The 12,175-nt window shown below is 44.3% G+C and overlaps 1 protein-coding gene across 1 annotated transcript in view; it reads right to left on the bottom strand.

The window, feature by feature from the left end:
• NDRG1 (N-myc downstream regulated 1) overlaps nucleotides 1–12,175 on the bottom strand; it is a 123,029-nt gene that overhangs the window by 7,614 nt on the left and 103,240 nt on the right. Inside the window, exons 11-14 of the mRNA XM_033933256.1 lie at nucleotides 8,834–8,890; nucleotides 6,143–6,194; nucleotides 5,225–5,272; nucleotides 160–195 (exon numbers count right to left, since the gene is read on the bottom strand). Coding sequence (XP_033789147.1) covers nucleotides 160–195; nucleotides 5,225–5,272; nucleotides 6,143–6,194; nucleotides 8,834–8,890 — 193 coding nt within the window. The remainder of the gene's footprint in view (nucleotides 1–159; nucleotides 196–5,224; nucleotides 5,273–6,142; nucleotides 6,195–8,833; nucleotides 8,891–12,175) is intronic.

Below are 12,175 nucleotides of genomic sequence, written 5' to 3'. Positions count from 1 at the left end.
TCATCTGCACAAGCCTCAAACACTTTAAAATCACGAGTGTTCGAGGCCTGTGTTGTTAAGGCTGAGCTTACAGGAATGGGGCGTCATTCTCTAGAACGCTCTTTCCGATGAGTTATGGCAGATTCCTTTGTTGCTTGGAACTTGGAAATGAAACCATACCTGTACGACTTGAGGAAATCCTCCACAATCAGCCATCTAAAAGAATGGGAACAGGTATAAATTAGATGCATAATTGCTCTGGGAGAAAAAAAAGTACTGATAGCCAACCCCTTGTTAATTATTGTAAGCAGAAAGCGATTGGCCCAATCTGCAAACCCTAGAATGCTTTGCAAGTGTACACTTAAACTCAAATTTTTAGGGCCAATTATATCCAGCACCTCGTACAGCACTGTCTCGCAAATTTTTTTTTTTGCTCCGGCACATTAATGGAGCACATCATTTTTTTGTGACATCTACCCCCCCCCAAAAAAAAAAAAAGGGAGGACACATAGCCCCTCCCCATTCCACCCACAATCCTGCCCTTGCCTGAACCTAGTCTCGTCTTCCCTGAGCTTGGGGCCGCTTCTAGAGGGCCTCCAAGCATGCGCAGATGTGATGACATCAAACGCATGCACACATGCATGTGATGTAATCACGTCAACATTCGCACATTCACTTGGAGGCCCTCCAGACGCAGCCCCGAGCTCTTGTGTTGGCAAACATTTACAGAGGTACTGGGGGGGGGGGAGAGGGTGGAGAGGCGCTGGCAGTGACAGACTTCCATACACGTCATCTGTTCTTGAATCCCTGGTGGCATACCCGAAATATCTTCGTGGCACAGTTTGCGAGACAGTGTTGTAGAGGAAGAGCCAAGGACGGCAACTACAAAACATCTGTTCAAAATATTTTCAAACAATAGTAGGAATATGTCCATATCAAGCGTATTAAAGACTCACGGATCTGACACAGGCTGCGTTTCGGCTGACAAGCCTTTAAGGGTCCAGTCGTAAATAATATGTTGGTATTGTGGAGCTGAATTCACAATCTCAAAGATCCAACGTGAAGAACAAGATGAGAGCTAACTCTAATGCACAGTAAGACTGTTCTTGTTCTTCACGTCGGATCTTTGAGATTGTGAATTGCGCTCCACAATACCATTTGGACCTCATTTGGAGTACTGCATTCAATTCTAGTCTCCTTATCTCAAGAAAGATAAACACTTCCCCCCTCCGAATCCGCGGTTTCAGTATCCACGGATTCGGTTATTCACGATTTTAAAACAAACAAACAAAACAAAAAAAACACAACATTTTAATTTTTCAGACTATTTTAAGCCCTGTAAGCCCCTACCCCTAAGCCTTACCTAGTAGTCTAGTGGATTTTAGGGGCAGGAGCGTGGGAAGATCGCTCCTGCCCCGAAAACCCGCTAGATCACCAGGTAAGGCTTAAGGGGGGGGGCTTACAGGGCTTAAAATAGCCGGGGAGAAGCAAGGGTTAAGGGCAGAACCGGCCCAAATATTATTCACGTTTTTTTAATATTCGCTGGCCGGCTGTTCCCCTAACCCCCGTGGATACGGAGGGAGAAGTGTAGTGGCACTAGAAAAGGTTCAAAGAAGAGCAACCAAGATGATAAAATGGATGGAACTTTTCTCGTATGAGGAAAGACTAAAATGGTTAGGGCTCTTCAGCTTGGAAAAGAGACGGCTGAGGGGAAGATATGATTGAAGTCCACAAAATCCTGAGTGAAGTAGAACGGGTACAAGTGGATTGATTTATCGCTCCGTCAAAAATTACAAAGACTAGGGGACACTCGATGTAGTTACAAGGAAATACTTTTAAAACCAATAGGAGGAAATATTTTTGCACTCAGGGAATAATTAAGCTCTGGAACGCGTTGCCAGAGGATGTGGTAAGAGCAGATAGCATAGCTGGTTTTAAGAAAGGTTTGGACAAGTTCCTGGAGGAAAAGTCCATAGTCTGTTATTGAGAAAGCCATGGGGGAAGCCACTGCTTGCCCTGGATTGGTAGAATGGAATATTGCTACACCTTGGGTTTTGGCCAGTACTAGGGACCTGGATTGGCCACCGTGAGAACGGGCTACTGGGCTTGATGGACCACTGGTCGGACTAGTAAGGCTATTCTTATGTTCTTATGGATTGCTCCTTTTTCTGTGGAACACTGGGTCTTCTTGTTTTGGGATTACAAAACATCTACCAGCTATCGGCTTGCTTTGCTGACATTTCAGCCATCTTGCTGTGGTTCGGCAGAAAAATGCATCCTCAAACCATAGTAACATAGTAGATGACTATGTTTCCAATAAGACAGGGACAATGTAACAAAAGGAGTCAGAAAAGGAACTTGGCTGTAATTGAAAAGACTGACTCAGGTAAATTAAGCCAACATGCGAGATTAACCTGTTGCCAATGCTGCACCAGGGGGGCTTCCCCACATACACGAGCTGGCACGGACAAGATATGGCATACACTACATGATGAGAATTGTATGTGGGGTGTACCACCCGTAGTCTGAAACTCCGCATTTGGGAACACATAAGTCGCATTCGGACAGGGGTACAGGAAGCCCCCCTGGTGCAGCATTGGCAACAGGTTAATCACACTTTGGAAGATCTTACATTTACAGTGTTGGACTGCATATCTTGCCCCAGGGGAGGTGACATTGCCCGTATGTTGTGGAGGAGAGAACAAAAATGGATTTTCAACTTAAACACCCTCCACCTGAATGGCCTCAACAACGAGATCGAGTGGGCAGCATTCCTCTGATCACGTCTGGCTTTTTTTACAGCTTCCCATCTGTACACAATTTTTTTCATGCTTCTGCAACGTGAATCTATGATGTCATTACGTTCTTACGCTCGGTTTTCCCCTCCCGCTCCGGTTTAAAAACCGGAGCGGGTGCCGGCGTCCTCCGTTGCACGGAACTTCTTTAATTTTTGACTGGTACGTATCTCTTTTGTGCTTCTTCCAGCCTTGTCAGTTATTAATGCTCTTACTCCTCGCACAGTTACAGTAGCCTTTAGAGTTTCAGCGCTCGTTCCTGGTGCATTTTTCATTTCTTTTGTTTTTGCATTTCAGATCACAGTTAGAGAATTTATACATGGTGTGACTCTTTTGCAAAAATTTCACTCTCGGTTGGCGGGGTCTCCTGAAGCAGACGCCGAAACGGGGCCACGTCGGGACCCTGAGAAGCTGTATTTTGCATACAAGTCAAGTACACTTTCACACCTCTAGTGACAACCTGAACGCAATTACCTTTTGAACTCTCTAAAAAATTTTTTGAAAGCAGTATTATTCAAAGTTATATATACAGTTTTCAATTATTTTACACCTTCATGAGTCGAATCCGTTTTTACTAATAATCATGCTATGATTGGATGAAAAACTCTTATTCCAAGAGGGGGTAACCTCCCCCTCTTCAGAGTTATATATCTCTGAGCTAAGTTAAAGTATAGCGGGTCCTTCTCGCATGTTGGTTTAATTTACCTGAGTCAGTCTTCACATAGTAGATGACGGCAGATAAAGACCCGAATGGTCCATCCAGTCTGCCCAACCTGATTCAATTAAAATTTTTTTTTTTTTTTTTTTAATTTTTCTTCTTAGCTATTTCTGGGCAAGAATCCAAAGCTTTACCCTGTACTGTGCTTGAGTTCCAACTGCCGAAATCTCTGTTAAGACTTACTCCAGCCCATCTACACCCTCCCAGCCATTGAAGCCCTCCCCTGCCCATCCTCCACCAAACGGCCATACACAGACACAGACCGTGCAAGTCTGCCCAGTAAACCAGCCGAACAGTAACTACCAATCTGGCAGGCTCCAGCTGGCCATACAGAATGATGCTATAGATCATTTGGGAATGAGTCACTCTTTCAGCCCTTTGGATGTCGAGGTTTCCCAGTACTGCCTGGGCTGGGGGTTTAAAGCATGTGATGGGAAACAGAAAAGAGGGCAATCATTTGAAGTTCGTTCTACACTGTTTGTGCGTCTTGAAGAAAATAAAAATAAAAGCTAGGGTTACAGAAACAGAGCAGTGTATGTACCTCCAGGCTACGTCCTGTAGCAGATGCTAGGGTGTGCGAGGTTTATTTATTCATTTTAGAGTGAAGCCCCTGCTCTTGCATCTTCCCCTCCCCACGGTGAGAAATAGCCCAGGAAGAGGGAAGAGAGCAGGACCTCCATTCATTTCAGATTATTTTTTTCACATATGGATAGGAAATACTTTTTTACAGAAAGGGTGGTAGATGCGTAGAACAGTCTCCCAGAAGATGTGGTGAAGACAGAGACTGTGTCTGAATTTAAGTGAGCGTGGGATAGGCACGTGGGATCTCAGAGAGAGGAAGAGATAATTGTGACTGTGGATGGGCAGACTGGATGGGCCATTTAGCCTTTATCTGCCATCATGTTTCTATGTTCCCATGGAGACTTTTATTTTTGATTTTGTATAATAAGGACATCATACTTGTATAGCTTTGTATATCTCCTCAGTAATTAAAAAAATAAACCCCTCCCTCCCCTCCAAAAAAAACAGACAACTACATGAAAACCATTTGAAGGTCGTAAGAAGATGTCTATCGATCAACATGGCGTAGAAGAGAAGAGTTACACCTTCATTCCTCTATCTAGTTCAGTGGTTCCCAACCCTATCCTGGAGGACCCCCAGGCCAGTTGGGTTTTCAGGATAGCCCTAATGAATATGCATGAGAGAGATCTGCATATAATGGAGGTGCCAAGCATGCAAATCTGCTCCATGCATATTCGTTAGGGCTATCCTGAAAACCCGACTGGCTTGGGGGTCTTCCAGGATAGGGTTCTAAAGAGATATACAGAAGACATGTACTGATGGTCTAAATCAGTGGTTCCCAAACCTGTCCTGGGGGACCCCCAGCCAGTCAGGTTTTCAAGATATCCCTAATGAATATGCATGAGAGTGATTTGCATATAATGGAAGCGACAGGTATGCAAATCTCTCTCATGCATATTCATTAGGGATATCTTGAAAACCCGACTGGCTGGTGGTCCCCCCAGGACAGGTTTGGGAACCACTGGTCTAAATAAAAAAAAGTTCAAAGAAAACTGAAGTTAAATATTAAATTTGGAAATGCTGCATCAGCCAGCCTGAAAACTACTGCAAGTGACTCGGCGTGCCTAGCGCTCGACTGGGAATCTTAGAAGGACCCATTTTCCTTTCCACCTCATTGCAAAATAAACAGTGGTAGTTTGCTAGGTCATACCTTCAGAAGCGTGGTCTTGGTGGGGTCCAGCTTTGAATTGCACTCAACCTGTTTTAACAAACATACAATGTTAGTTTTTCTTCTCCACATATCTCCTGACATTTCAAGGCATGAGATACGGGTGACTTTTTAAATTTATATTTCATTGCAATAAAAGGAAGACCAATAAACTAAAAATAAAATAAAAACTATAAACACCGTTTATTTGTCCGTCGTTTATTCCCCCCTTTTTTTATTAGCAAATAACGCCGTACTGTTTAAATCCTTTTATTTTTAGGACACTTGTTTTAATTAGGTTCTCTGCGTCGATGTACCACCACATCCTGGTATTTAGTTAAAGGAACACTTCCTCTCCGCCATGTCTGCACGGGAGTTTCACTATTTCCTATTGTGGTTCTGATCTTCACCACAAGTCATTTACACACAGGCTTATTTCATTTTACCACTCTCCATGGTCGTTTCGTTCCATAACTCTTAAGCCTATACCAGGGGTAGGCAACTCCGGTCCTCGAGAGCCAGAGCCAGGTCAGGTTTTCAGGATCTCCACCATGAATATGTACGAGATGGATTTGCATGCACTGCCTCCTTGAGATGCAGAATCTCTCTCATGCATATTTATTGTGGATATCCTGAAAACCTGACCTGGCTCTGGAGGACCGGAATTGCTTACCCCTGGCCTATACCAAGGGCGTTTTCTTTTTTCTTCTATCTCATACTACCCTGTTTTTCTTCATCACTCACTCATTTCCACATGTCCGTCTTTACATATATAGATACATAATCACTTACATGCAATTTGTATTTTTGCTTTCATCGTTGGACTGATTCTACTGTGGATTATTGGGTCTCTTTTTTTTTGTGTGTGTGTTGCTTCATTTTTAAAAATGGCCAGAGATTAAGAAATGGATTCACACATACCACAGCATCAACAGCAGGAGAATTGTCACCGACCACCAGCAACGAGTGGCATCTGAAAGAGGGCGAGATAAAATGTTAATAGAGAAGCCGTAAGAAACGTCTCGAAATGGGTTATGCAGTGTAACCCATGGCCAGCACCATGTCATATGCTGCATTCCTCTTCTTGGGATCTGCACAAAGGTTTTTTTTTTCTGCAACTTTAATATCCCTTGCTGAGCCAGTCAGGACCTTAGGCCCCTCCCTGTCCATTACATGATGCACAGAAAAGGGGAAGTCTTGCCATTTTGGAGTGGCGGGCTTCAGAACAGGAAGGACCGAGCATCCCTCCTGCTCTCAACTTTTGAACAGGTACAGGGGAGGTTTGGGGGACAGGGGAGGAGAATCCAGTGGCAAGAAGGAGTGGGCATAACTTTTGCCAATTTTTTGTTTTATTTTTTTTGGGGGGAAAGGAGTGGAGGGGACAGTTTGGGGAGGCCTGGCACGATAGGCATACCTTGCTGTGGCAGGAGGGAGTGGGCATCCCTCCTACCAATATCTGTGTCATTAAAAAAAAAAAAAAAAAAAAAAAGAAAAAATCCCCTACAGCTTTGTGGCTTCCTCTGCCACTCAGCTGTTAGGGCTTTCCCAAACTGGCTCTGCTCTCACAGCCACTGATTAGACGGGGGTTACCACAAAACTTCGTGCAAATAATTTGCATGGAGGCTTGTTGGAACATCAATTGCTGTTCCAGAGTTGGCCCAAAACACACAAACAAAAGGCCAACAGCAAATTCATATGGTCTTGACGACGGTGTTTTGTGCATCTAGACTACAGGGCATTTGTATCCAATTTATGAAAGTCACATGGCTGATTGGGCAGAGAGTTTTCGTTAACACCTTATGCACCGAGGGATGAACATTCAGACACTTTGGCGAAATGCTATGCATCTCAAGAGATTATTTCATGAGTGGGAATAAAGCTTGTGGGCTCAAATGAATGTGGGGATATGACCTGAGCATAGCTGAATCAGAATAGGGTGATAGCCACTTCCAATGAGTTCAAAGGAGGGAGAAAATAGTGGGGAGGCAAACCTGGAGAGTTGGAAATTGGTTCCGAAAAGTCTAAAATCTATGAGTTTCCACTGCATAGTCATGTGTGTACATTATAATCATCTGGGAGCTAGCTCCCTAGATGGGAAACCGTCATTGGCTAACAAGAGTTCTTTTTGAAGCTGGTAGGGCAGGGGTGTCAAAGTCGGTGCTTGAGGGCCGCAATCCAGTCGGGTTTGCAGGATTTCCCCAATGAATATGCATGAGATCTATTAGCATAAAATGAAAGCAGTGCATGCAAATAGATCTCATGCATATTCATTGGGGAAATCCTGAAAGCCCGACTGGATTGCGGCCCTCGAGGACCGACTGACACCCCTGCACCAGGGGCGCTGTTGAAGAAACAGAGCAGCAGCCCTTGGGAGCAGGAAGTTCAGGGGAGAAGATGAGCAGTAAGTGGCATTTTGGGAGCTACCCAGGGAAGTAGCAGGGGCAGAGCTCTAGAGGGAGCCCTGCTACTGGTGGTTGCCAAACTCTATTGAGGTCTGGTAACTGGGACACCAGCAGGGATCCTTTTGAAAGAGGGAAAGGCTGCTGGAATGTGGATCGGCACTAGTAGCCCAACGCAGGCGCCAGGACCACAGGGGTGCAAAGATCACCAGCGCTCCAACAAGGGAGAAGGCTCCCTGGAGACTAGCGATGGAGATGCAGCACTCTTGGGAGCTAAGAGATAACCATCAAGAGGGGGGGGGCAAGCCCATCCACTGGGAAGGACAGTGCCCCCAACTACCCCTAAGAGCTTCCACGGATTGGGTGAGAATCTGGGGACTGGATGAAGGTTTATTGGAAAGAGAAGGAGGGATCTAGGTACACAGCCACGCCTACCTAGTGACAGCTAAGAAGCTTGGGAGGAGCCTACAACTGCAGTGTTGGCAGTCAGAACTGAAAGGGGTGCAAAGGTTTTGGAAATACTTAATTTGAACCGAGTGTCAAAGATTCACAAGACTATAAACAAAGGGTTTGAATATCTGAATATACAAACGCTGTTATTTGCACTAGTATTAATTTAAATATGGAAGTTTTGGAATTGTTAAAAGCTATTCTTGACATTAAATAATTAAGACCTATGTACATAGTTCAAATAAACTGGTTTAATATTAGCCAACCTTGTTCACAGAAGCTTTTTTGGATTTTTTTCCTGGGGGGCAGAAGAGGGTGACACCTGCTAACACTTTTCCCCAGGTGAAGGCACCGATTGTCAAGTAAGGGTCCGACGGAGGCTGCCTTCGGGGACTCCAGCCAAGTCAAACCCCAGACTTGGAGCCACCCTGAAGTGGGTGTTACACTTACATGCAGCCATGCTTCCCACAACACTCCCTATATACTGCCTAATGACCCGTATAGAGCGTACACACACACACACCAACCATCCCATAACACCCAGGCAGGGATCCAGCTGCATAACACAGACCGACACCTCTGCATGATGTTAAAAACAACAATAAACTTCAAAAAGGTATATCAACTTGAGATTGCTAGAAAGAGAACAAAAATCAGCAAAGGTATACTCCCATCCCATTCTTCCTCCACCCTTTGAAACCCAGTCACGGCACAAGGCTCCAATGTACACCTAACCCAGAAGTAGAAAGGGCAGGTTACTTACTGCAGAGTGACTGTGTTCGACCCTGGAAATGGACGTTCAATATCCAGATCTCGTCGGCTAAAAAAAACAAAACAAAACAACTTATTTAGGACCAGTCTAGAATCATTGCCTCTACAAATAAATACTAAGATAGCTTTTTGAGAGAAATTTAAATCTTCCTCAAAGCTCGCCTACATCTTCGGATTATTCTGCAGTTGGAGCATATGCAAGCCTGCAAAGAAGTTTTAATCTATCACAGGATGTTTCTCATATCACCTGGGAATTCAAAAGGAGCAGAGAAAGCCAGGTCTTCAAATCGGACACACTTTAATGGCAACCATATGCATAGACCTTCCCAAACATGGCTTTCAGAACGTGAATTAATTGGTCTCTCTCTTCTCTCATGTCCAGGAAGTGTGCTCAAAATTCAAACGGAACATTCAAAAACTTCCTTGTGCAAGAGTTAAGTTTTTATATGTTCTCCGATTGAAACATATTCTCTAACCTTAAACCAGGGTGCTCTGTGTCCACTTCCACCACAAGTACTGTGAAAGTCCACCTCAGAGAGCTTACTAAATGGACGTGTGCCAGTGGTATATAAAAGGACTTCTGTCGGCATCCCACTCCACTCTGAACTGCCGACTTTTTATTTATTTATTTATTTTTAATTAAAAAGCCAATACTCTAGTTCCTAGGTAACGTTTTAAGGCAGGGCTGCCTCCAAGTCCAGTCCTCGAGATCTACTGGCAGGCCAGGTTTTCAGGATATCCACAACGAACATGCATGAGAGAGATTTGCATACCAAGAAGGCAGTGCAGGCAAATCTCTTGCATGCATATTCATTGTGGATATCCTGAAAACCTGGCCTGCCAGTAGATCTCGAGGACCGGACTTGGGCAGCCCTGCTTTAAGGTTACCTGGAGCAGTCTTGTCTTTTATAAAACCTTTTCCTCTTCCACTGCCTGGATAAAAATGCTCATCAACTCAATGGTTTGATACACTAACAGGCAATGAGGTGGGTTTGGGTGATCTTGGACAATCCAGTTACTTAAATTCAGGCCTCACAAAGCTATTATTTGGATAGCTTTAACTATTTGTGTTTCATGGGGCATTTATTGATTTAAGGCAGTGGTCTCAAACTCGTGGCCCGCCAGGTACTATTTTGAGGCCCTCGTTATGTTTATCATAATCACAAAAGTAATATAAAACCGTTTCTTGATCATATGTCTCTTTAGCTATAAATGATAATATTATTATTAAGACTTAGCCAAAAGGAAAGATTTATAAACTATAAAGAGTTTTACCTCATGAAAAATGATCATTTCTTTAATAAGACATAACTATTTTTTTATGTGGCCCTCCCAAGTACCTACAAATCCAAAATATGGCCCTCCTAAGGGTTTGAGTTTGAGACCACTGATTTAAGGTCAGTCACTTAGCAGCCTGTTTAAAGTTAACTGAAACCCTGAATGTCGACTAAATATTGCTTCTCTAAAAATCCAAAAGGCCCCTTTTATCAAGCTGTGCTAGAGGTTTTTTTAGCACAGGCTGGCAAAGAAAACGCTCTCACAGAATTCCTCCGAGAGTGAGCACTTTCCTCCCCAGCCCGCGCTAAAAACGTCTAGCTCAGCATGATAAAAAAAAGGGGCCGCACAACCAGGGCTGTGGAGTCGGTTGATAAATGTTCCGACTCCGACTCCTCAGTTTTTTGTACTTCAGACTCCAACTCCAGGTACCCGAAATTTCCTCTGACTCCTCGACTCCGACTCCACAGCACTGGTTCATTTTCAGATCGTTAAAATGGAATGTCAAGTTGAGAGAAATGAGCATTTTCGACACCACCTTCTTTTTGCTTTTAATCAAGGTTCTAAGGCCGCAGAAGCTGCTCGCAACATTTGTGCTGTGTATATAGTGGGTGCTATAGCCAAAAGAATCGCTCGTGATTGGTATGCCAAGTTCAAAAATGGAGTCGGTAGATAAATGTTCTGACTCCAACTCCACAGCCCTGCGCACAACTTTCACAAGGGCATATTACCCTTGGGGAGCAATGGGAGATGGAAAAGCTGCTTTAGAGACCCTTCCAGTGCTTTGGAAACCCGTTTGCAGCAGAACGGCATGAGCCAGAGTCCACAAAAGAGCAAAACATACAATTCCCACAACACACAATGCGACAGAAATACACAGCGGGTATGACCAAACCTAAAAAGCCGATGAACCAAGAATTTCAAAGATTTTATTTATTTACTCAATTTTCTATACTGTTCTCCCAAGGGAGCTCAAAACGGTTTACATGAATTTATTCAGGTACGCGAGCATTTTCCCCTATCTGTTCTGGTGGGCTCACGCTATCTAATGTACCTGGGGCAATGGGGGATTAAGCGACTTGCCCAGGGTCAGAAGGAGCAGCGTGGGCTTGAACCCACAACTTCAGGGTGCTGAGGCTGTAGCTTTAACCAATGCACCATTCTAGAAATCAAAATGTAGTAAAAGTGAGCCAAGTGTAGGACAATCAAGTCACTGTGACATCACTGATGAGGTTGGCTCTTATTGGTGGAATGAGGCATTATGATGTCACAATACCAGCTCTGGTTATCAGAGGCTGAAGCTTTTCACACTATTTATTCAATTCTCTATACTGTTCTCCCAAGGGAGCTCAGAACGGTTTACATGAATTTATTCAGGTACTCAAGCATTTTTCCCTATCTGTCCCGGTGGGCTCACAATCTATCTAATGTACCTGGGGCAATGGGGGGATTAAGTGACTTGCCCAAGGTCACAAGGAGCAGTGTGGGTTTGAACCCACAACCTCAGGATGCTGAGGCTGTAGCTTTAACCACTGCGCACAGCTGTTCAACAGTACAACTGGACAGGCTAGGTTTCAACACAGTGGCCTTTGGTCAGGAGTCCAATAATCAAGCAATGAAGGCCATCAAGCAGCACTGCAAGATGATCCTCAAGGAGGCTATTTCCTCAGCTGCTGCAGAGATTCTGCTTCACACAGCCAAGTGGTGGACACCTGGAATGCTCTCCCACCGTTCTAGGATTTAAGGGCAAGTTAGATGCACATCTCCTCGCAAGATGCATAAAAGGATACGGGTGACTAAGGATTTGCCAGGTTACACCTGGCTGGGTCTCCGCATGGGCGGATCGCCGGACTTGATGGACCTAAGGTCTGATCCAGAGATGGCAGTTCTTGTGTTATTACTCGGCGATATGCCAGTTGCAGCAGATTATAAAAGCAATCCTTTTGGGCTTTTATCACCTTAACTGTATCATTTCCTTCTACCATAATCTCCTCAACCCCGAAATGTCCTGTCTAAATTAAATTGTAAGCACTTCTGAGCAGGGACCGCCTATTGTACG

Source organism: Geotrypetes seraphini, chromosome 2 (genome assembly GCF_902459505.1).
Source record: "Geotrypetes seraphini chromosome 2, aGeoSer1.1, whole genome shotgun sequence".
NCBI lineage: Eukaryota > Metazoa > Chordata > Amphibia > Gymnophiona > Dermophiidae > Geotrypetes > Geotrypetes seraphini.
Note: the sequence above shows the minus strand (reverse complement) of the source record. Positions and strands in the feature narration are given on the sequence as shown.